Source organism: Osmia lignaria, chromosome 9, assembly GCF_051020975.1.
Source record: "Osmia lignaria lignaria isolate PbOS001 chromosome 9, iyOsmLign1, whole genome shotgun sequence".
NCBI classification, from domain to species: Eukaryota; Metazoa; Arthropoda; class Insecta; order Hymenoptera; family Megachilidae; genus Osmia; species Osmia lignaria.
In genome coordinates this window covers 6607468-6631609 of record NC_135040.1, presented here as the reverse complement: position 1 = coordinate 6631609, position 24142 = coordinate 6607468, and the positions used below count along the sequence as shown (strand labels likewise).

At 32.7% G+C, this 24142-nt stretch overlaps 6 protein-coding genes across 8 annotated transcripts; 2 read left to right on the top strand and 4 right to left on the bottom strand.

Moving 5' to 3' along the window:
- Positions 1 to 52: 52 nt before the first annotated feature.
- Positions 53 to 4309, bottom strand: LOC117606273 (ubiquitin carboxyl-terminal hydrolase 35). Its single transcript, XM_034328568.2, has 3 exons — positions 2705 to 4309; positions 2258 to 2475; positions 53 to 2188 (listed from the first exon to the last, which is right to left on the bottom strand). The coding sequence occupies exons 1-3, from the start codon at positions 4177 to 4179 to the stop codon at positions 1245 to 1247; spliced, it is 2637 nt and encodes an 878-aa protein (XP_034184459.2). The 5' UTR covers positions 4180 to 4309; the 3' UTR covers positions 53 to 1244.
- A 924-nt stretch (positions 4310 to 5233) lies between these two features.
- Positions 5234 to 6180, bottom strand: Sumo (Small ubiquitin like modifier). The gene is made up of 3 exons (XM_034318009.2): positions 5956 to 6180; positions 5760 to 5885; positions 5234 to 5590 (listed from the first exon to the last, which is right to left on the bottom strand). Exons 1-3 carry the CDS (start codon positions 5971 to 5973, stop codon positions 5453 to 5455), a joined length of 282 nt encoding a protein of 93 aa, XP_034173900.1. The 5' UTR covers positions 5974 to 6180; the 3' UTR covers positions 5234 to 5452.
- A 257-nt stretch (positions 6181 to 6437) lies between these two features.
- On the top strand, positions 6438 to 8924 carry LOC117602226 (glycerate kinase). Its single transcript, XM_034319966.2, has 2 exons — positions 6438 to 6702; positions 6767 to 8924. The coding sequence occupies exons 1-2, from the start codon at positions 6662 to 6664 to the stop codon at positions 8922 to 8924; spliced, it is 2199 nt and encodes a 732-aa protein (XP_034175857.2). The 5' UTR covers positions 6438 to 6661.
- On the bottom strand, positions 7577 to 13436 carry LOC117602219 (small G protein signaling modulator 3 homolog). Of its 2 annotated transcripts, XM_034319953.2 has the most exons (13): positions 13169 to 13436; positions 12908 to 13089; positions 12714 to 12812; positions 12263 to 12637; positions 12056 to 12186; positions 11755 to 11988; positions 11592 to 11686; positions 11363 to 11508; positions 11181 to 11278; positions 10924 to 11103; positions 10428 to 10849; positions 9663 to 9823; positions 7577 to 9587 (listed from the first exon to the last, which is right to left on the bottom strand). In XM_034319953.2, exons 1-13 carry the CDS (start codon positions 13235 to 13237, stop codon positions 9395 to 9397), a joined length of 2385 nt encoding a protein of 794 aa, XP_034175844.2. In that variant the 5' UTR covers positions 13238 to 13436; the 3' UTR covers positions 7577 to 9394. The 2 variants fall into 2 exon arrangements, with proteins under 2 accessions (XP_034175844.2, XP_076546174.1); XM_076690059.1 differs by lacking the exon at positions 13169 to 13436 and having other exon boundaries at positions 12714 to 12837; positions 12908 to 13073.
- Positions 13437 to 13597: 161 nt separating this feature from the next.
- On the top strand, positions 13598 to 21276 carry LOC117602263 (uncharacterized). 2 transcript variants are annotated; one of them, XM_034320055.2, is made up of 5 exons: positions 13599 to 13761; positions 13887 to 14033; positions 14155 to 14339; positions 14418 to 14551; positions 14659 to 21276. In XM_034320055.2, the coding sequence occupies exons 3-5, from the start codon at positions 14219 to 14221 to the stop codon at positions 14818 to 14820; spliced, it is 417 nt and encodes a 138-aa protein (XP_034175946.2). In that variant the 5' UTR covers positions 13599 to 13761; positions 13887 to 14033; positions 14155 to 14218; the 3' UTR covers positions 14821 to 21276. The 2 variants fall into 2 exon arrangements, with proteins under 2 accessions (XP_034175955.2, XP_034175946.2); XM_034320064.2 differs by lacking the exon at positions 13887 to 14033 and having other exon boundaries at positions 13598 to 13761.
- LOC117602234 (uncharacterized) lies at positions 21209 to 23310 on the bottom strand. The gene has a single exon (XM_034319975.2). It carries the CDS (start codon positions 23308 to 23310, stop codon positions 21415 to 21417), a length of 1896 nt encoding a protein of 631 aa, XP_034175866.1. The 3' UTR covers positions 21209 to 21414.
- Positions 23311 to 24142: the final 832 nt, after the last annotated feature.

Below are 24142 nucleotides of genomic sequence, written 5' to 3'. Positions count from 1 at the left end.
TTATATAATATTTCCTATTAATAGTAAAATGAACAATAAATACAAGATTAAGTCTAGATAAAAAAAGAATTGCTATGAATAATTTATTCGCGTACTATTTTAAATGATTTACAATTATATAAAAACCTAATAAATATTTTATAGTTATGATGCATCGAATATAAATTAAGACCGATAACGTATCCTTTTTTTCTTTTCTTTTTTGAATACTGAGCTAAGGAATTAATATCATCGATTTGACAGTATAAATTTATCACAGATTCATAATGCTTGGAGTTTCTCTTTTTTTCTTCTCTCTCTTTTTTAATCATCACGATTAAAATATACCTATTTACAACGATAGCAACCGTCATCTTTACAATTTTTTTTTTTTTTCTTTTTCGTTAATATTACAACAATTCTACAATGAATGTTAACTTATAAGCATTAATCGATTTTGTAACGTTTATATAAAAGCTACGATATAAATTGCAAGTAAATTACAAATTTATATACATTGCATTTATCGAAGAGTTAACGGATAAAGTAAGAATGAACGTTAGAAGTAAATGTATTGTTAAAAATAACATATGTTTTTATGCACGTGACAGAAGATTTATATCGGTATCAAATGATGTGCGAATATATTATATAATAATATTAGAGATATTATGCACAGCTTTTTTATACGCATATATATAATATATACATATAAACAACCAATCGTGTTACATTTCTTATAAAATATTAAGTTTCTGTTCTTCTTTAAATTACAATTTTATAATGCACTTTTCCGTATCGATAATGTAACAATTGTCAATCTGTTAAACTACCGCGTCATGAAATTCGAATGAAAAGGCAGTTTAAATATTATAAAAGTAGAAAGAAAAAGAAGATTTTAAGAACTCGTGAATATTCGCATAGCCATCGTTACTTTACAACATTTTAATGAAATATCGATTAATGTTAACATGTTATCTGAACACTAAAAGTAATGATGAAATATACATTGATGTACAAATTAGTTCTAACTATATAGAAATTTACAATAACAGAACACATCAAAAAACTAATTAGAATAATAAGTAAAAATTTCCGTACAATACTGTTTTTGAATGTGCTTGAACGTTTACACCAATCGAGGCAATAGCACTGTACTTATAAAGGAACTTTATTTCCCTTCTTGAAGTAAGGAAAATGTATTAGAAATTTACCTGAAGCATTCGGTTTCATAAAAGAATATACCATTTAAATAGAAAACTAATTTAATAGAGGAAACGACTCGCAGGCATATTAACCGCACCTCGACAGCTACTGGGAGGAGGATTTTCATCGTCTGAATTTTCATTCTTTCGTAGTAACATCGAATTATGTCGGCCTCGTTGTGATTTTTCTGCTTGGTGCCTTAATTCTTCTATGTAAGCTGTAGTATCATTTTCCACAAGTTCTTGTAAATGTTTACTTAGCGTTGACAATTCAGGTTTGTCTTCGTCGTAAACTCCTTCAAATGGTACAATTTTCTCGTAGAACAATATATAAGGTGTGTCCGGTGGTTTTAACTCTTTGAAGTCATTGAACGTTGTTTGCGATACGTAACTATCATTGAATTTATACCAATTTTGTTTCGAATCACGAGCATACGTAAAGTAATGACCATAGTCCATACTGTAACCCGAATGAACAACCGCAGCATATAATTGATACGTTTCCGTGGTTGTGCATAACGGCGTTGACACCGGTAACTGTATGTGTTCGTTATACATTACTTTATGCCGTAATTTCGTTCTTGGTCTAGTATCAAAATCATAACGGAAATGTTTCAGTATTAAAATCAAGTATGTCGGTGCGTGCAAGATTTTAATGATTCTCTGTGCATCGCACAATTTCATACATTTGTCGCAACGGTATTTATTTTCACCGGTCAATTTTTCTGGTGTTAGATAGTAATTAATGAGATCTTGTACAGAAACCTCTTGATTCTCTTGTATCTCTTCTGGGAAGCACAATTGTAAGTCACGAAATTTGTCCGTATTATGGGAACTAGTATCACACTGAGCACACTGATAAGTTATTTTACATTTTCCTCCGAGAACTCTATGTACAAGAGGTACCTGCGTACTCGTATCTTCTCCGCCTACAGACTGTATACCACTGTCTGTGGAGTCTGAGTGTGAATCACTAAGCTGTTGTACTTGTGCTAGATCTTCTCCTGCAATAGACACGATTAATCAAAGTATAAAATTTGTATGTGCTAAAATGTATTAGAAACGCGTATTACCATGTGTAAAATCAGCTAATGACTGAGTTTTCCTTTCCAAAGCTATACTACCAGTTAAGTCTTCTTCAGTTGTCCATCGCTTAATACTAACTCCCTCCTCATTTACCGATGATATGTCGTTTATTTCTTTATCATCTTTATACTTGAGATTAGAATTATTACCCTCACAGTTTATAGGAGCGGATTTTTCTTGCTCGTGTAAAAGGTCTAAAAGGTGACTGTTAACAATAAAGAAATTATTTAATACAGATAAGATATCAAGAATTCATAGAACAAATGAAGAAAAGAATTAATGAGAAAAAAAGGAATCGTTTTCAATGTTAAATATAAAAATGCGCTGAAATAAATGACATGATTATTTCTTACTAACAAACTTACAAATAATAGCTATAAAATTTTATACTTTGGTGTAAAAAATAAACATAAAAATACTAGCAGCATATTAACCAGAGAAATTCTGAACTATCTTGCTGTTGACCCGGTAGAAAATAAGCAGGACGGGAAGCTAATAAAATTTCAGTTGGCGCCAAGGTAATCCTTTTGGAATATAACAACAGTGTAAACAAATTCTGTAACTTTTTAAGTACAACTTGATCGTCGGCTTTGCTCATAGGTTTGTACAGTAATACTTCATAACAGAATCGCTTGGTCATTAACAGTGCTTGTAATACACTATTCATATAACATGTATTTCCAAGATTTGAAAGCCCGACTTTTTCCACGTGTGGTTTTAATGGTTCGATTACTGGTTCAACCTCTTCTATTTCGTCTACCCACACATGCTCGGTCCATAATTCCTTAACAATATGCATTCGTGGTGGGACCGGTAAACTGTTCTCTAAATTGTTGAAGACACTTAGGCCTGGAAATCTTAACATAAGCGTTTTCATAATATCGACCAAATTTTGTATGCATTCTTTGCTCGATTCCGAGTCTTCTTTCGTTAAATAAGACAATATCATTTGTGTATTACGTACTATATTTCTAAACAACGACGGATGCCCTTGTCTTTTTAAAACATAAAATATAATTGTAGAAGCATTCTGACGAATTACCGGTACCGATAAAGCGCAAAACATTACATAGAGCGACGCTTTGGTCACCTCCATAAGTATAGAATACTTATGCTGCTTTTCTAAGCCAAGTATAAATTCCATAATCCAAATGCTAAGTCGATCACCTCTCCACTTTGGAAGCCAACTACAGAGAACCTTTAGAGCTTGAGCTAACTGAGAATCACAATGCGATTCAGATAGGATCCATAAAACAGCTTGAGGTATAATTGATGGTTCTACTACTTGTAATACAGCTGCCAGACCAGGTCCAGGATCTTGTTTCCTTTTGGTATCTGATATAATTCTATATAATGTTTGCAAGCATGTAAAAATTAAATTATTGTTTTCTATATTTTTGGACCTTGTTTGTACCATTTTTAAAAAGTATTCCACTTTAGTAGCATTATCATTGAACTCCAAAATCCTTTTTGACTCATCAGGCATTGAAAAATTAGACAAACTGATTATAATTGCTTCGCATAGCTTTGCATGATTTATAAAATCTGGCAGATAGATACTATGATCCAATAATACTTGAAGTATCATAGTTAAATGAGACATGTCACTGATCTCTGTATTTCTCAACATTGTTGCAATGTCATTTGAAATTAGATGAACAGTCAGTGGTTCCTGTGGCAAATATTTTGCAAACCAGACCATGATTCTTGGTACTTCATGTACATTTTTTATTTCACTATTGAGTACTTCTCGTAAAATACTTTCGTAATTACTTAACTGTTCATATACAGATTCGCTTTCTAATTTTTTAAGTCTAGTCCATCCTTCGTTAACCTCTACATCATCACCAACAACTATTAAATTTAAACATTGTTTAATATCGTACTTAAGAATTTGTTCGGTCTCCATTATTCCACAAGTTACTACTTGAATGACACTTTAAATTACTTCTTTACAATTTTTAATAAGAACTATCATTAACCTCAACCAAGAATGACTTTCATGAAAACCTAAATGATTTTACCAGTCCTAGAGAAATAAAAAACAAATGTCAACGTTACAAAGAAAAATTACCTATATCTTGTAAGCAACTATTAAAGTTCAGTTTTCACAGTAGAGTCATACAAATAAGTGACACAGTAATATTTTTCTTAAAAAACGTATATTTTCATAATGTTACAAAACTAAAAATTATTTATTCATTCAATGAAAAAATCGAAGTAATTCGCACATCTCAACTCAGCGCACCCTCTATATATTGCCAATTTCTCAGTCTATTGGTCATATACTGAGTGGACAATAATGTGCGCATAACAGAATCAGAACATCATGTTAGTAAAAAATATATAGTTCTTTTTCTCCTCAAGATATTCCCCGGTATCGTATAAAATTACTGGATGAATAGATCAAAATTTTATAATCAGCATTTTATTCAAATTTCTATCATAATTCAATATATGCAATAAATATAAAACTTTCAGTTGTTCCAAAAATTACAATAATGTGAATAACTATATGTAAATAAATAATTTCAATTTTTAATTTGAATAAGTTCACAGAATGAATTGAAATAAGTATTTTATATAATAATTAATAATCCAACATCTAGTATTGCATATTAATAACTAAAATTTTTGTTATAACTTTCTAAGATTGAAGAGTAAAAATATTAAAAAATGAATTATTTCTTATAGAAAAGATTAGACGCAATTTATTTTCTGCTTAAATGTACAAAGTAATTATTTTCATGGAAGGTAAATGTCATATTGAATTTAAATTGAAATTATAAAACAAAACCTTTATGAAATTTTTACATTATTAAATATTAATATATTTTTATAACAATACTCTTTATCATTATCCTATTCGTGTACTATTACAAGAAACGAAAATACCTAAAAGGTTGAAATGTATTAAGGTTATTATTTTATAATATTAAACGATATAAAATATAGATAAAAAATTACTTTTTAATAAAAGGAACAAGACTGAACTGTACTTAGATATTAAGTTGATGCATATAAAAAGTGTTAGCAATTCTTCCACATTACATAATGAAATAAAATATTCTGTTATGAGAGGAAAGATAGAAAATAATTTATGCCTCTTTTCTGCAATAAGCACTGGAACAGAAATTTTTTATCAAGTCCATTTTTAAACTATTAAAGGACAATTTTAAATCTCAACACAATCCTCCTCCTGTTTGTTGTTGGTAAACTTCTATTGTATCTCCTTCTTCCATTTCAAGAGTTGTTGGTGTATCTAATTCATTTATGGGTTGTCCATCAAATCTAAATCTTACTGCTGCTATTGCTAAGCCCTATAAGAACAAAATAATTATTGTTATTATCAAAATAATAACTAAATGCTTAGATCATAAATATGACACAAAGTTATAAATAAATCATAGAACATTTTATTAATAAAAAATAATGTAACTACTGTTGATCAAGTAATGATATCATATAACAAAACACACTCAAACTTACCACACGATCACAATAGGCATTCATTAATTTCCTGAGTGGTGTATGTTTTTTTATTTTAAATTGAACCACTGCACTATCTTGGCCCAGGACTTTTAGATTTATGTGTTCTGATTCTGTTTTAGTTTCCTACAACAAAGTATACTCTTGAATTATCACAAAACATTGTAACAACAATTTTGAGGTTATATAGCGTTACCTTCTTTTCGTCAGACATGTTTACAGTTTACCACAAATATATTATTGTGTCACTGATTAATAATAAAATGTTCACGAATTATTTATCGGATTAAATGTAGGTTCCGTAAAATATCAGTAAATAAACGTATAAATGAGTTACTCGCAATAATCCCGCTCCTACCTTTATACCTACAATCACAACGTTTTCATCTTACACAAGTAGTGTAGTATTGTAGAAAGTTATTGGGATACACGCGTTTTAAAAACCTAACATTACTGACTAATGTTTTCTAGGAAATTTTATTATTTCATTTTGGTACTTGTAACTCTGCTATAATTTAGTGAAAAATGAATATCGCTAGATGAGAAAATGCGTATACCGCAGTTCACCAGAGTCCATAACTGCGAAAAGACCAGTTTTCGTTCTTCGCGCATCTCCAGTACGCATCTTCGCCCTGATTGGCGATACTCCCAAACAAAGTGGAAAGCGATTAACAGAGAGCTCGCTGCGTTTCCCCACCATCTTCCAACCTGCGCGTTGCAGTTATGGACTCTGGTGAACTGCGGTATATATAAGATGTTTATAAAGATTTATTTTTAACATAGTAGTAGATATCAATTTTTAAAAATTGGTTAGTAGCTAAGCATAAATAAAAAAATAGTGGCTACATTAAACCTATTGTACTGTCGTAAGAATATGTCTGTACAATAGAGATAATTTAAAAATGCAATGTAAGAATATATTGCATAAATTCACACAATACAGGCAAGTGTTTTAAATAGCCCAGATGTAATATATTTATATTTATACTATCTTGACATTATTTCAGTAATCCAGTTTTTTTTAAATTTAACCTATCAAACATAAATCAATTTACACATAGAAGAATGTCTACTGATATAAAATCTCTGGAAGAAACAAAATCTATTTTGAAAAAACTGTATTTTGCTGGTGTTGAAGCAGTATCACCTAAAACTCTTATATTGAATAAAGTTAAATTTAAAAATGGAGTATTGTATGCAGGAGACCAAAGTTTTGAGCTTAAAGAAAATGTTTATTTGATTGGCTTTGGCAAAGCTGTGATGGGTATGGCAATAATTCTTGAGCATATGCTTGGTAATTATTTGAAGAAAGGTATAATCAGCGTTCCTTCTGCATCAACAAATGCAATGTGGGAATCTGAAGACAAAACATATTTTCCTAAGTTAACAACTAGTGTGGTAGAATATCGTGAAGGTGGCATAAATAATCAGCCAGATGATAGATGTTGGGAGACAACACATGATATCATAGACTTAGCAGAATCTTTAACAGAAAATGATACTTTAATTGTATTGATATCAGGTGGAGGTTCCGCATTGCTTTATATGCCACGGCCAACAATTGATCGTGATGATAAATTAGAGCTTTGCAAAAAGCTTCAAAATGCAGGAGCTGATATCAAAGAACTTAATATAGTAAGAAGAAAATTATCTATGGTGAAAGGTGGAGGCCTGGCTCGAATGGCTTATCCAGCTTCTGTTATAACTTTGATATTATCTGATATTGTTGGTGACCCTGTAGATTTAATTGCTAGTGGTCCAACTGTATATAGTAACAAAATACCAAAGGAAGTAATAAACGTATTAAAAAAGTATAATTTATTCCAAAGTTTAGAAGGTGATCTGAAGAAGATCATATTGGCCAAAGAAAAATTTAAAGATCGTAAACTAATAACCCGAAAAAAGAAAGAATTTAAACATGTAAATAATATTATTTTGGGAAATAATTTGGTAGCTGTTGAAGGAGCTGCTTTTGAAACATACCGCAATCAGCTCACTCCTATAATATTAAGAACCGATGTTGCGGGAGATGTTCGTGATGTCAGTTTAGCATATGCTCATATAACAAGTTTAATATGTCTCGTATTAGATAAAAAATTAGAAAGAGAAGAATTCTTTGCAAAAGTAAAAGATATTCCTATACTTTCACTGCCTCCTGCTAAGGTGGATGAAATCTATAATTTGATTGAAAATGTTAGTGGAGAAGGATTAGTACTGATTGGAGGAGGTGAACCAACAGTGGTAGTTAAAGGAGAAGGAAAAGGTGGTAGAAATCAAGAACTAGCTCTACATTTTTCTTTAGACTGGTTGGCAAAGATAAAAAGTAATCCCCGGTTTGCGGAATATAATGTGGTAATGTTAAGTGCAGGTACAGATGGCCAAGATGGTCCAACTGATGCAGCAGGGGCATTTGGTTACCCTGCAATTGGTCCAATAATTCACAATATATATCAGAAAGCGAAACATTTAACTTCCGAAGTGGTAATTAAAGCAGAAATGAAAAAAGAAGCCATTAAAAAGAAAGAAGAAGAAAAGCAACTATTAGAATCATTGCGACCTAAAGAAATATGTAAAACGCAATTATTAAGTGGTTTTTTTCCAAAAAAACGTACAGAGGAACAAAGTGAAATAAAAGATGAAACAATAGAAGCAAGAAAGAAACTTGATTCGATAATAGATGAGGAAACTTTACTTCCATTTGTATACCTAACATTGGAAATAGAACGTATGTTACCTCAAAATGCTTTAAAAGAAAATGATTCATATAATTTATATTCACGGTTTAAGAAAGGTGCAGATTTATTAAAAACTGGTTTTACTGGTACCAATGTCATGGATTTACATTTTATTTATATTAAACAACGTAAGTGTGAATGTAAAATAGATTTCGAAAAAGAAATATCTGAAAACGATTTAAATATGCATGATTTATACATTGATCCATCAACTATTGAAAAATATAAAAGAATGCGCGAATTAGGAATGTTTAAATGGCAGAAGGGTTTCTATAGATCATCTCGTGTTAGTAAAGATGAAGCTGAACAACTAAATTTAAGAATTATCGATGATAATTTGCTGGACCCATGTTGTCGCAAAGAAAGAAAATTTCCGATAGCAAATGTTTTGAAAGATAAAAAAGTTCCAGTGTCATATGAATATCCATAGCAATTTATTAATGAAGTACAATTAACAAATATTGTTTACGAAACACTTATTTGTATATATTAAAATGTAAAAAAAAATTGAATAAATAGAACATTTGATACTGAACACTGGATTACTAAATATTTGATAAATTTAATGACATTTCTCAAATAGAATTTACAGAAATATAAAATATACGTATGTACATACAGTGTTTATATGTATATACAATTTTTGTTCAGTGTAATAAATTAACGTGGTTAGAAATTTGTTTATAATAAATAATGTTTAAATAATGTATACATAGTAGACAAAACTGTAGATATATTACTGTATTTTTATGACACTCAAGCACAGACACGCACGCGTACATTCTCACAGGATGTATATTATAATGTACATACACAAAAAAAACTTATCTGTACTACTGTGATTTACATAATATGTAAGAGATTTAACGTAAATATTTTTATCGCTTTTGGTATTGTACGCTAAAGATCCCAGCTAAATAAATGATGTTTAACTAACATATCGCGAACACCATCTTTTAACGGTTGCGATTGTTCTTTTTTGGGTGGTAATTCCCAATCAGGATTCAAATTAAAAGCAAATTGACTTAATATTCTTAATTCGCATTTAATTTGTACCCACCCAGGACTATATATAAAACTCCATGGTTGGTACCTATAAAATTAATAACATAAATTAATATTGCAACGAAATAATTTATTACGGATAATTTTACATAAAATTTAGTACCATTTTTGTACAACTTCTACACAAGAACATAAAACTTCGAGCCATAAATGTAACACCTGTTCATTTAATCCCAAACAAATAAGGGATCGTAATTTTACATCCATCTGTGCATGTGCATTATCATGTGTTAAATTTACTGATTGAACACATCGATATAACAACTGAAATAAATTATAAGCAAGAAAATTAGTTTACATAGTATATACAGGGTGTCCCGTAACTTGTGTAACTCCCGGAAACGGGGGGTTGCTAGGGTGATTCTGAACAACATTTTCCTTTACCAAAATGTCGTTTGAAGCTTCGTATTTGAGTTATTAAAGAAAAACACTGGCCAATCGAGCGCGCCTTTAGCGCAGGCCGAACCACGAGAGCGTTGGCTTTCAGCCGTGCTCGGTCGTGGTCGTGAACAAACGCATTGGCACAAACGCATTCATTATTCATGAATAACGAATGATTCCACATTGTTCTTAATTTAAGACTATGTAACATTTATCGCACGCTTCACTTGATACCCACGCTGTGCCAATGCATTTGTTCACGACCACGACCGAGCGCCGTTGAAAGCCAACGCTCCCGTGGCTCAGCGCGCGCTCTGATTGGCCAGTGTTTTTCTTTAATAACTCAAAAACGAAGCTTCAAACGACATTTTGGTAAAGGAAAATGTTGTTCAGAATCACCCCAGCAACCCCCCGTTTCCGGGAGTTACACAAGTTACGGGACACCCTGTATATATATGATTATGAAGAAATAGTTTTTGAGTATTACCTCTTCTGGTGTAAGAACCTTGCCATCTTCATCTAATCTATACGTTTTACAAAGTACCAATCTGCTATAAACTGAATTAAAATCTTTTTCTACTTCTCTGTTTGAGGCTTCTTCTATAAAAAGCCATGGGTGACATGGACCGCCTAAAAATGATGGTTTACGCATTCCATGTTCTAGTACTGCTTTAATAGCTGGGCATAAAGTTCCTCTAACTAAATCCGTAACAACTTCGCTAACTGTGTCGTCTCCGGCACACGTATACTGTTTACTTCGTTCATCCAATAACTCTACAAATTTTGCCGGAAACCACCCTCTTAATCCATTGAGTTCCCCTACCCAGCAATGTTCATCTTTTTGACTTATAATCGTAATTATATCATTTTTTCGAAAACCTAATTCATCATCGTCGTGTCTTTCAAAATCTACGATAGAATATGGTTGGAATAATGGTAAATTCTAATTAAATATGTTTTCATAACTTAAATATATAAAATACCTAATAATGCTTTAGCTCTTCTTTTCCTAGTACGTGATACATTAATATAATTATCATGATCTTTTCCATGACTGTCCATACTATAATCTGCTATAAGTACAATATCACTTAATTTCGGATCAACGTTTATGAAATGTCTTGCAAGTTGTAAAACAGCTTCCCTTAAATCTACCAAGATTTCTGTAACATTTAATTCGTATCTTCAATATTCTTATAATATTATCATTAGAATATAACTTGTTTTTTTAATGCGCGACCTGTTTGACGGATATTTTTTGACTTTGCATCTTCTTCGGTTTCGGAATTTCCAAATAAAAATGTTTGAAGCATCGATTTGTTCTTTTTCATTTGGCGTCTATAACGAAGTGTAAATAACTATATAGATTTGCGAACCTATATGATTAATTAAAAACTTAAAGTGATATAAACAATAATATACCTATTGAGGTGTTGTTTGGGTAAATTTGGTACAGCATCAGGATTACCTACTAACCCTCCTTGATCAGCCATTAAGTAGGCTAAATCCCTACGTCTGTGAGTTTCAATTAAGACATCTGTTAATGATCCACTTACCTCTAAAGATGCCTAAGACCAAAAAAAGGTAGCCAATATATTATATCATTTTTTATTTGTTCATAATTTAAAGTTTAATTTTAAAAAAAACTTACATTAAACAACTGATCTACATCATCAATATCTCCTGGTATATCCGAAAGTGCATTAAATATTTGTGCAGAATTTTCCAGTTGAATTAATTCAGACTCTGAAAAAGAATTTAAACATTATACTATATATATATAATTCATTATATAAAGGTATATAAATGTATACCTTTAATTTTTAACATTCCAAGGGTAACTTGGAACAAAACTATAGATCCATCAAACAGAAACATATCCCATATGCGTAATAATATTTTCATGTGTACAACAGATGCAAATAAAGTTAGGAACCAGTGTAAAGATATTAAACTTAATTCTATGTCATGTTGAATCAGTACTTGATCTATATGGGGGAGATAATTTGATACTAATGTACGAAGTACTCGTTGATCCGCTTGGATACCTGTTAGACATTTTTAAAATTAATAATAATTAAACTTGTATTATTTAATATACCAATCATACAGTACCTATCAATGTTGAAGAATAATAAGATGCTGGCAATAAATCCTCTACTATTGTAGCCATCATCCAAAAAGCATCTTCTTCCTCTAATAGTAATAAAAGAGAAGCTGCTATTGTGCCTGTACCTTGACAGTATCTTTAGAGAACAAATAGATAATGATACAGTTATGAAATACAAGTATGGAAATACTACTTTATAAAAGTATCATTACCCAATATCGGGATATAGCCAAGCGAGAGCACGCATAACGCGTCTCAAACGTGGTATACCAGTGCTATGAAGATGACTGAAACATGCATTAGAAGGCATAATACGAAGCAAATCCTTTTCTATTTGTTTATTGGTCATTAATGCATCATTATTTGATGCTTTTATTATATCTTTATATGTTATTTCAGAAGAAGATTTTTTTTGAAGTGCTCCTGACATTCTCATCCATATTTGTGGTCTAAGAGAATGAGGTACACCATGACGGACCATGTCGCGTAATTTATCCGTGCGAGGTAATCTTCTGTCCATATTCTGCCAGGAAAGTTCTGCTACTTCCTTACTGTGACTAAACTCTAACAGAGCAACCCATTGTAATCTATGGTATAAGATTTGTCAAGTTTATTGCATTATATACTTATAATTATATACTCATTCATTGCTTTTATATTTACCTATGTTGAGGATCCTCAACAAATGGAATACCTAATAATTTTTTTGAACTCTGTTCTGGACCATCTTCTTCTTCCACACGAAATCCAAATTCATCAAACCTAACATATTCAATTAAACAAATACCTAATGATTTATTGTATATCAAAATATAAATAAAAGTAATGTTTTGTAAAATATTATCTATAACAAACACCTATATTCTGGTTGTGAATTAGGATCATCTGGTTGATTTAATTTAGCTAATATATCTTGGGGCCACATGGATGGTGTCAAAGCAAAAAAAGAGCCTCCTGGTGCAGGAGATAAAATTTCTCCACATAATCCTGTAATTTCCATTTCAAACTCATCTTCGGAAACTGCAGTTTCCAATTTTTTCTGAAAAGTAGATATAAAACGATTTGGAACAAATAGATGTATGTTAATTTTTACTAGTTACACATATTTGTGACCTTACATTGTGATCTTCTTTTCCAACGTAACCTTCATGATCACGAACATTAAACAATGATTTAGCAATATCCATTTTACAGAAGTTTTTTTATTATTTATTATGATTGTTGAATATATTCGTTTTTTTTTTATTATGTTATACTATTTGTATACCACACCGCTTCTCATGTCTACCTAACATTGAGAATAGGGTTGACAGTTGACAGTACTGACAGTTTTATTGAGTTTTGTATTTATTTCGCCATCTGACGATGCTAATGATAAACCAATAATAGTGCTCTTTTTAAACTACTTATTGTATGTAGATCTTTTCTTTAACTTCTTAACCCACGGCCGGCAAATGGTGGGTTCGAGTCTCTGAGTTATAATATTGAACATGACATCATTCAATGGTTCATAAGAGTAATTTAAAGAGAGCATGCGCATAACCTGTCATAGCTCATAGTATTCGAACGTTTGTTCAACGTGTGATGTCATTATTGTTTGATGTTAATATTATTGTTTTGTGATTTTCGTTTGTCATAGTGTTGACAACTATTACGTAAAGTTCATATTGTGTAACGTTATTGAAATTACGGGGACGACCTTTCGTTAAAGGTGAGCTTCATGTCTGGAGAGTAACGTCGTGCCGACGATCGTCATGACGTAGCACATTTTTAGATTTCATAGCTCTATATGTTTCAAACAAAGTTTGATAGATTAATGAGTTTTAACAATAACAGAGCGAAGGACGGAGAATTCTGATATCGTCAATCTAATCGGAGTCATCCGCTCGAGATGATGAATTTTGAAGAAGAAAGTGGATCCGTGAGATCCTCATCACGATATATTTGTTGTTGTCTCGCAACAGCTAGATATAACAGTTCAAAGTAAATTTTTCTAATTCGTGTTTAAACGATTCTTTTACATGATCATGTTTTCTCATACATCATTCAATATCATTGTATACGTAGCACTTCTAAATGCTCATTAATTGTATTAATGTTTTAGTGCATATAGATATTTTGTAGACCATCCAGTCTGAGTATATTGTCAGCCGAAGTAGGCAAGGACTATGAATGCATTACAAAATCAAAATACTCATGAATTAATTCGGTGTAGATACAATAATAGTAATAATAACTACAGATTAATGGAATATATTAATTTGGATAACCGTACAAATGATCCTCTCAGTAAGCAAAGACACAAAGAAAAATGTTTTATACAGTTTTATTGAATAATGAGCTACATTTAGTTATACACATTTATAGGTGAACCAGAGGTAACTATGAGTTTAAATGAAAGTTCAGCACAATTACCAGTCCATCCTTTGGAGGAATTAGAAGAAGATATGTTTGATGATGAAGCTGATGCTATGATTCAAGATATAAGTACAGAATCTGAGGTAAATGGATAAATATCACACAAGTATTCTCTTAGTTTTACAGTGTTTCAGATTGCTTGTATAATATCTTTGCACTATACTAAAAATTACTTTATTTTTATTTTTAGGAACAAGTAGTACCATCCAGTCAGATAAGTAATATTTATAAGTATCAGGAGGAACTTACTATTTCTGATGACGAGGTCGATGAGGGTATATTTGAAGACGAACCAACATCTAATTTAGTATTACCCGATGATAATAACAGGCATGATTCTCAACCTCCGTGAATGCCTATCTGGTTGTAGTTGATGTGTTTGTAGAGTAGCACTCTGTGCTCACTTACTATCAACATCTAATGTTATTCTGTTCTTCCATCAACCAGAATTGCAGAACATATTTTAAGTTCTGTGATAGTAACATTAGAGTATTGATTGGTGTTTTATACAAGAAGAAAGCATTCCATATGATATTATAATTTGCAATCAATCATAATTTAATATACAACCAAGCATTAACCAATTATATTAAATATAATGCATGTTTCTGTTAAACTTGGATGTATCAATGAATGAGAGATTTTATAATGGTTACCTGAGATTGATATAAATTTTATTTGAGATTTTAGTATGAGAATTATATATATATATATATATATATTTATTATACAATATGATACATATATTTTTGAGGTCATTATTTTTGTGATTATTACAATTACATGAACATAAAAAAAGATAAGCAAAGAATAACCCTTAAATTAAATTGTATAAATCCATTTTATCGAAATGTGACATGGTATTAATACTCAATAATAAAACGTTCATAGCAAAATATACATAGTAATTGAGTATTCAGTTACGATTGTTTTACGCCTAGATGACGTGCTCCAAATAATTGCATACGTGATGAAGGAAATGTATGAATCAAATTTAATTAAAGGAAATATTCATTACAAGCTGGTCAGTAGCATCCGTCCTCTCGTTTGCATTAAATAATTTGTCAGTGTTTCATTGTACAGTGCAGACGATTATTATCAGTAATTTAAAACACTTAGTATTTAGCATTATTTCTCAGAGAATCTTTTATCTTAAAAAATGCGTAACGGTATAATTGTGGTAGCTTTCTTAGGTACAAATAAAATATTTTATCAGTGCAATAAAACATCCCGCGGAGGGATTTTATTGTTTAACGGAATTTTTTTTTTCATTCAGCTTACGTGAAAGTTCAATGACACTACAACCATGATTTCAGTTATATTGAGTGGGTTAATTTGATTCAGTGTTCTTGTGATTCAGGGCAGAAAGTCGCTGTAATATTTATGCTTTATCAGATGTATGCACAGGTTTAATATATTATCTAGTTTCTACTGTTTCAAAGAATATTTCTCCATGAATGAGAATAGAGCTCTTTTCAAATATTCATTTGAAATAACGGGATTGTTTGATTTATTCCTTTAATTATAATATCAACTTTATATGGTTCGAAGTAACTGGACATTGATTCATAATTCCTTTATTTATTGTTATTTATCGGGGATTCTGTTTTCCGTCATTTAAATGCAACTTTCGCTCATTTGTAAAAGCAATATACAGTTCCCAACTGTGATTTCTATAAATTATAGACATTTGTGAAATGACATCAATCATTCTGTAAATGGAACAGACAAATCGCTTAAAGTGAACGTAAATCCATCATTCGATGAGCGTACTGTCTAGATAAATAATTTACCCAACGTTATTAATTTTTCTTATTATGGAATAAATGATTTATTAAGAGTGTTCGGTGTTGCATTTCGTCGCATGTCCATCGAAAAGCAACTTTTTTGTCATCCAACACGCAAATGAGCCTGCACAATGTCGAATGCTAGAATTACTTTCTGACTCGTGTTTGAAAGTGAAATTGAATCTTGCCGAATCGAATTTCGAACAGTTTCCTTGAGAACATAGTCGACAATCATAGTGAACGCTTTTATTGTTCCCATCGTTGATTCGACTACGTTGCGAAATTCTACGATGTCGAATGTAAATTCCAGAATTGAGGCAATATTATAATTATATATTCATTTTATCATTTCTGTAGAATTAATTATTATTGGTCAAGTTTCTTTTCTCCTGTTACTTTTTGCTTTAAATGACATCAGCATTTGCGTAATTGATTAAGGATTGGTGGACCTAGCCCCTCAAAATGTGCCCCCTTTCCGCACATCAATAATTATTGCAACGAGTAAAAAAATATCAGTTCGTAAAATCGTATTCTAATCATTTACTTATTTTAATATCTATGTTCCTTTTATAAATATAATAATGTTTGATATTCTATGAAAGATGCTCCATATATTGTAATATAATTATATTTTACCTACGTCTTTATTACCTTCCATTAATTGCTACAAAATTTGCATTTTTCTTTCGTTGTAATCTTACACCATGGTACATGATTCGAGAATGCGGAAGTGATTGCGAAATTTCATGTTAATGTCAGATTGGAACAAGAGAAGCTGTCTTTGCGTTTTTATTCAATTCGCACAAAAGAGGACACGTGGGTACGATAAAATTTAAACTATTTGAAATTTCATTTCAAAATGATATTCAGAGGATATCAGTGACAATGGCAAGAATTAATTATATATTAAAAACTATGAGATACTCATTTGGAGTTTCTTGAGTCCTAGGCATATAAATTAAAATCAGGGCCCTTTATACTTTTTCATTAAATTTAGAAGTCGAAGCCAGCAAATCTTTATTGCATTTATTTCTTTTAAAATTATTTTTCTAAATCAGATTTATAATTTTATACAGTGACAATATTTACAAATATTGAATGTCATTCTTGTAGGAGTTGAAACCTTGAAGATAGTAATTTTGAAAGTCAACGTACAATTGTAGGTCGGTTACGCAAATGGAATGAAATTACTAAAAATTTTAAGACTTTCGCAAATGAAAGGTATACGACGTTTCATAATCTTGTCGTTCGAAATAAATATGGGAAGCGTATTTCATCAGGTCAGTATTCATTGTGCATTACGATCTCAGAAATCGTACAACACGATGTCTGGTGTAATTCAAGCCAGAGTCCAGTTTCGCTGGGACAGAAATACCGGGCGATAGTTTTGCAAGCAGTTTCGTGTTTCAAGTAAGGACGACAACTTTTCAGTGGCAATACTAGAAGCATGTATCTAAAGCATCCTCTAAATCGTCTCAACTACTACTATCCATTTCTAATAAATTAAATAATAATTGTTTTGTAACATAGAAAATATATTTAGGACTAAATGCAATTAAAAATAAAGTATACAATAATGTAAAATTCTTATTATATGAAATTATGAGTAAAAGTTATTTTTAAATTAAGCCACATTGGATATTTGGCACTTTTAGTAAATCTAGGGAACCCTAGATAAAAAGCCTAGTTACACCAATGATCATATAGTGTATGTATATGGTGTTGCCTATATTACGGGGCAGGTTTCCTCTACTTGTTTTATACTCCATCCGTTACAGTCCCGCTTATTTCCAATCGCACTTTTCATCTTGTTCGCGTATGCAAATTTTATATTGTGCTTCCCCAGAATGACATGGAACGTTTTTCATTTATGAAACAGCGGAAGAACTCTTACCTCGCCCACACGTGAAGATGAAATCTTTCGCTCGCTGTTTTATTTATCCACTAAAGTACTATTCGTTGAAATGTTTAGCGAAATAGCTGGGATGGGTCGTTTCGAAATGAACAATCTAGGTCGAAACCGGTTTCGATTAACCCCGATGATCTTTGTACAAAATACCAATTATGCATAATATATTTTCTTCGCAATTATCATAATTTTATGCTGTTTCAATTAAATATTATACAATTTTTCTGACTTCTTGAATCGTATCTTAAAATCAGTATACAAGGATTATACTGTTATAGTCCTTGTATAATTTGAAGAAATTTTATTGCTTTTGTTATTTAATAAATTGAAGGAAGGAATTTTGATAAATTGAAGAATTTTTTTTCTCCTGTAGAATATATTAACAAAGTTTGTATAGAAACCTGTAGATCACCTTATATAATAAGGACGTTCCAGATAGGCACGAAAGCATCCTTCGAAATGTGTTAAACAGAAGAGGAAACGTCTGTTTTCTCGTCACGTTGAAGTCGATATAGTTCAAAGTTACCGGACAATGGAAGAGGTCTTTGATTGCGAATCAAAATGCATTCGGCATCCTTGACTACTATCGTAGCATTGCTTTCTTCATTCACGAGCTGGCTATAAATCGAATTTAGGGCTACCGCGGAGACAGACTGATGTATTCACGAGACGTGCTTTTTCATGGACTCTCTAGACGTGCGCCTTTCAGAGACGTGGAAGGCCAGTGAACTCTTTTGGATCTTTCTCTGGTGAAGCTACATTTTCTCTAGTTCATCTTCCAGGCATCCCTTTTTTGCGCTCCCCTTCAGTTCACTGGCCTACATTCTCCTTAATACTTCATTTCCGCCGCATTTCTTATATTTTTGAACATACACCACCATTCAAAACTCTGTGGACACTGTACGAATTAGGATGTTTTGAAAAAGAAGAAGAAAAATGAATACCCTTAAAATAACTGAGAAAATTTTATTTGTTAAAAAACAAGGAACGATTCCAAACACGGAAATTAAAAATATTATGAAACTGTAAATATGTAGGAAATGTCCTCCTGATTAAAATGCAATTTTCGTTTGCTGCCAGTTCGTATCTAGTATTTTGCGATACTAATGCTATCTATTCACGATGGGCAAATACGTATGAATGGCAGTGTATGTCATGTTTCCACGACGGATTGCACCGTTTGCCAAGCTGCTAAAAATTCCTCTCCGTCGAGTTGCGTTTAGTGATTTACGTAGTGTGCGTGTTTTCGCAGGGACGTCAGGCGATAGTCCTGGAAGAGACGTACGTTCGATAACCCTACTAGGTACCGTTGGTTAAACCGGAAGTGAAGAACCCGGGTATACAGTGTCAATGCCACGAAATTGCCCGGGACTTTCGCCATAGAACGAGAAGCGGATGGTATGTGAGAATGCGCTTCTTTTTCGCTGCTCGAAAAATAGCAATGGGAATGACGCCCTCGCAAACGATTATGGTTCCGTAACAGTTATACATATTCATAAATGTATACCGAGATGATGGACGGGAGAGTAAGATATTAGAAGCTGTCACGTCTCTTGTTCTTGCAGATGATGTTGCCTGAGGCTTATTGTTAGATTACATGGAGATATTTCAATTGCATTGAATTGCAGTCTTGTCCAAAAGTAACGAGTATTCGATTCTTAATCCTTAACTGGTAAGGGGGACTGACATACCACAATTATTCTAATTATTCAATTAATAATTAGATAAAAATATAATTATTTTAAAAATGCAAATACATAAAAGAAAATTAAAATTTCGTTTCGAAAATTTCACCCTTGGCCCAACCTACGCCAAGTGAGAATAATTTAAAGAATTCGAAAGCTGAGAGGGATAAAATAATAAATTCTTCTTACGGAATATCAAATTTTACTTTCATAGCTTCTTTGGCAATATTTTCAAAAATTATGTAAAATCCTCCCATTCAATGGTGCCTGTTTAGCACGATCATGAAAGATGATCGTAAAGTGTGTCAATCCTCTTAAAATCCGGTCACACTTCGGCATCTCAAGGTTCTCGTGAAAGTCAAGATCAGTCGGTCGTAAACCGCAAGCTTATTTTATGCATCGTGCACTGTGCATTGTATGTACGTATACATACACTACCGGTCAAAAGTTTAGGCATACTTGATAATCGTAAAAAACCTTTTTACGTTTTTTCTTCTTATTGTAAATATACGTGGAAAACAAAAATTCAGACTTAATATATGGTGAATAAAACTGTAAATACTTGGAAGTTATAGAACTATAATATAATGCATCATGAATGGTATAGGTGTCATAAAAGTTTATTATTTACAGTTGAAGGATAGATGTGCATTTTTATATTGATTAATCGTAGACACAAAATATTAAATGCCAAACATAAATGCAATGGGTGTACTCGAACTTTTGAACCGTAGTGTATATAGAAAGAGTATGTATGTATTATATTTGAGAGAAAGCGAACGTATAAACCAGTGTATGAAAATTGCAATGACCATTGCTAAGCTGACCCAAGTCTTTTATGGGCAAATGCATTTTATACTTGTAAACGTTCATTGCCACCAATGCCACAAATTGCAATAGGTAATTAAACTATGCGTTGTCCTTGTGTTTCCTTTTCACCTTGGGACCTGAATATTTTTTCTTGCAAAATTATTTATTAAAATTCAATAAACAAAAATTTTTAATAGAAATGAGTATCATTCTACTTAGAAGCGTGGGGAAATATTCAAATAGTTGTGATATTAACTTCTTGGTATGAATATCAGTGGATAAAATAACTAATAAAAATTGCATAATTTTTAATCTTGTGTCAGAGATAAAACGCAATAAAAATTTTTAAGAAAGATATAATTTATTAGTAAAAAAAAGGTGTGAAAAGATTTTGAATACAAATGTTTGGAAAAAAGGTGTTAAAAATCAACAAGATCTTCTTAAATATCCAATTTTATTTTCTCTAAACGGTTCTTGCACAATAACAAAAAGGTAGATTCGACAACATATACATACATATATGCGCAGGTTTGCGGTGACATGAATATGAAGCGACTGTTGGTTAAAGATATGAGATTAACATACATGTTAGAGACGTAGAGAGCAGAAATACATAATATCATAATCGAGAACGTGTATCCAGCGATTAAAGCACAACCGTAAGAGATCGTTTTACATCAAGTACAAAGTCGTATCCTAACATCAAGCTTAACATAGAAAGCAAATACGCGAGTCGTCAATATTTCATCAGTCAATTAAATGTCTTCGAATATACCACCCTGTAGTTCATTCAGCTGATTATTATAAATATACAAGAAATTTCCTCTGATCGAGCTCAGCCCGTAGAGAGCTCCATTCTGCAATTTCTGGAATGGATTCCTCGAGATATCCAAAATATTCAAACTTCCCAAATTCTTGCAGGAGCCTTTCGGTATCTCCCTGATCTGATTCTCGTTTAACCAGAGACGCTTCAATTGAGGCAGACCTTCGTAACTATCGCCATCGATGGTTGTCAGGGTGTTGTTGTTCAGATGCAGGTCCCGAAGGGTGGGCAGGTCGAAGGCACCACGCGGAATGTCCGAAATCTTATTTCCAGTCAGGGACAAAGTGAATCTGGGGACATTCAAAAAGCTGCCCTTCTCGAGAGCATTGATCTCATTGAAATCGAGGTGGAGGAAGTCGAGGGTTGGGGGCAGATTAGCAAATGTGTCTTTGGTGATTCTGACCAGCTTGTTCCAGGCCAGGTTCAAATCTTTTAGGCTCTCCAATTCAGAGAAGGTTCCTTTCTGCAGCTCTGTTAAAGAGTTACGATGAAGATAGAGGGTGGTCAACTGTTTCAGGTCGCAGAATGCCTTGGGTTCAATTTCTGTCATACTGTTCCTGGTGATGATGAGCACCTGAAGGGAAGTCAGACCTTTGAATACGTCATCCTGTAGCTTACTGATTTTATTGTTGGCCAGGTTCAGGTAGACCAGACGCGAGAGCGCTGAGAAGGCTTCACTGCTGATGGAAGAGATCTGATTGCCTGATAGGACGAGTTCAGTCAGAGTCTGAGGCAGGCTGGAAGCGAAGGAGAGGTCCTCCAATTGATTGCCATTTAAGAATAGAGCTGTTAAGTTGGTCTTCTGGAATGCACCTTCTTCGACCTTCTCTATAAGATTGTTCCTCAGGTTCAACATCTTCAGATATCTATTTTCAATCACTTGGCTCCAGATACCTCTGATCCTGTTGCCAATAAGGTTAACATAGATCAATCCTTCGGGAAGATCGTTCAATAATTCCTTGGTGATCTCTGTGATCTCATTGTTAGCCAGGTCCAAGGACACGATTGGCAGGTATTGCAGCTGGTACCATCCCTCGTGGAATCCTTTGATTCCCAGTCCACGAAGATTCAGTGATCTGTCCTTTTCATTTATGGGCAATTCGATGCATCCATTTGAAACAGTTTTGTCATCTTCCAATGGTTCTATGGAGAGGACTATCTTCTCTGGCATGCATAGCTTCAGTTTGTTCACCGTGATCAGCTTCGTTTGCGAGGGGATGTAATCGTTTATATTCAAGGCGTTGTTCTCTGTTACTAAACTCAAGTCCTTTTCAGGTTCGTCGTTTTGGATTTCGATGTCAGCCTCGGCCTTGATCTTCTCCAAATGCTTCAGCTCTTCTTCGTCCTTCAGGAAGGAATTGGTGAAGACTCCTGTACTGATGCTCCACAGCGAGTTGCCTTCGGTCAAAATGGTCGTGGACTTGGTAAGACCGAACAAGTGTCCTCGACGTAGGTGCATCACGGGATTGCAGGATATATTCAAGACTCGAAGTTTCTCCAAGCGGATAAACAGGTACTCCAGGCTGCTGAGTCTATTCTCGGCCAGGGACAGGTATTCCAGGTTCGTCAGGTTCGAGAACATAAATTCTGGAAGCGATTGCAACGAGTTGTTCGCCAAGCTGAGGGATTTCAGGTTTGGAACGTTATCCAAAGAGTTTTTCTCCAGGCTGCGTATCCCCAGACCTGATAGGTCTAGCTCGTTAACAGCCTCGCCCTTGAACTGAACGTTCTTCAGGATTCCATTATCGATGTCGATAATGTAGTTGCTCAGTGACGATTTCAGTGGCACGGCTACCACCAGAGGAAGGAAAAGTATGGGAAGTAGCATTTTGAGAAATCTGAAAAAATATATTTCAAGCTCCTTCAGATTTTATTTTCTGTATAAAGAAAGAGGTGATCTCGAAATTCTTTTTTTTATATTTAACAAGAATTAATTTCTGAAATGTGGCACTTGGAAGCAAATGAATACAAATGTCATTTTTTTAAATTTTAGATTTAACCCTCGGACAGCGGACCATGGAGAGAGCTACACTTTTATTATAATTCTAGTTTCAGGCTGATTTTTAAATTTTTGCATCCTTTTGGTTTTAAGTGCTTCAGATACAATGTCCAATCTTTAAATTTCTTGAAATATTCTTTTATTAATTAATAGAAAAATTTGAAAGGGGTAAGTAGAACCGAGTTTCAAGGTGAACTGTCCTTATACGCGTATATTGACACAGCAACTGGAAGTTGCTGGTGGATGTCACCTGGCAAGTTCAGAATTTTAAAAATAATATTTTTTTCTTCTCTTCCGTTTTATGGATCTTCTCGGGACATCAGGATTATCAAAATCATTATGGTGGTTGTTTTGCATGTGCAAGGGGACTTGCATCGCGTATCGTATAACCGGTTTAACCACTTCTTGAAATCGAACTTGTGAAGCTCCTTTTATTTATTTTCAACCATTTTTTATGGCTTGTGCAATTTCAAGGTGGTAAAGCGAGGTGCTAGTTACTGCCAAGCAATCGTAGGCTTTAAAGAAGAGTAAATCTATGTAATGATTAAATTAAACTGAAAGAGCAGAGTTTTTAAAACGTTTATGATGGTAATTTTCACTTGAAACGAAGATTTTGCAATTTCTTTACCTCGTTTGTTGAAACTTCAAACTTGACGATAAG

Bases quoted from the DNA above. Each gene is read 5' to 3' on its own strand.
- LOC117602234 (XM_034319975.2), bottom strand. From the start codon at position 23,310: ATGCTACTTCCCATACTTTTCCTTCCTCTGGTGGTAGCCGTGCCACTG.
- LOC117602219 (XM_034319953.2), bottom strand. From the start codon at position 13,237: ATGGATATTGCTAAATCATTGTTTAATGTTCGTGATCATGAAGGTTAC. The intron at 12,638-12,713 runs GTAAATATAAAA...CTTATACCATAG, and splicing joins GTTGAGGATCCTCAACATAG to ATTACAATGGGTTGCTCTGT. The intron at 9,824-10,427 runs GTAATACTCAAA...AATTTATTTCAG, and splicing joins AGGTTCTTACACCAGAAGAG to TTGTTATATCGATGTGTTCA.
- Sumo (XM_034318009.2), bottom strand. The intron at 5,591-5,759 runs GTAAGTTTGAGT...TTGTTCTTATAG, and splicing joins ATGCCTATTGTGATCGTGTG to GGCTTAGCAATAGCAGCAGT.
- LOC117602263 (XM_034320064.2), top strand. From the start codon at position 14,219: ATGAATGCATTACAAAATCAAAATACTCATGAATTAATTCGGTGTAGA. The intron at 14,340-14,417 runs GTAAGCAAAGAC...ACACATTTATAG, and splicing joins CCGTACAAATGATCCTCTCA to GTGAACCAGAGGTAACTATG. The intron at 14,552-14,658 runs GTAAATGGATAA...TTTTATTTTTAG, and splicing joins ATATAAGTACAGAATCTGAG to GAACAAGTAGTACCATCCAG.
- LOC117606273 (XM_034328568.2), bottom strand. From the start codon at position 4,179: ATGGAGACCGAACAAATTCTTAAGTACGATATTAAACAATGTTTAAAT. The intron at 2,476-2,704 runs GTTAATATGCTG...TATTGTTAACAG, and splicing joins GATAGTTCAGAATTTCTCTG to TCACCTTTTAGACCTTTTAC. The intron at 2,189-2,257 runs GTAATACGCGTT...TGTCTATTGCAG, and splicing joins ATTAGCTGATTTTACACATG to GAGAAGATCTAGCACAAGTA.
- LOC117602226 (XM_034319966.2), top strand. From the start codon at position 6,662: ATGCAATGTAAGAATATATTGCATAAATTCACACAATACAG. The intron at 6,703-6,766 runs GCAAGTGTTTTA...ACATTATTTCAG, and splicing joins CATAAATTCACACAATACAG to TAATCCAGTTTTTTTTAAAT.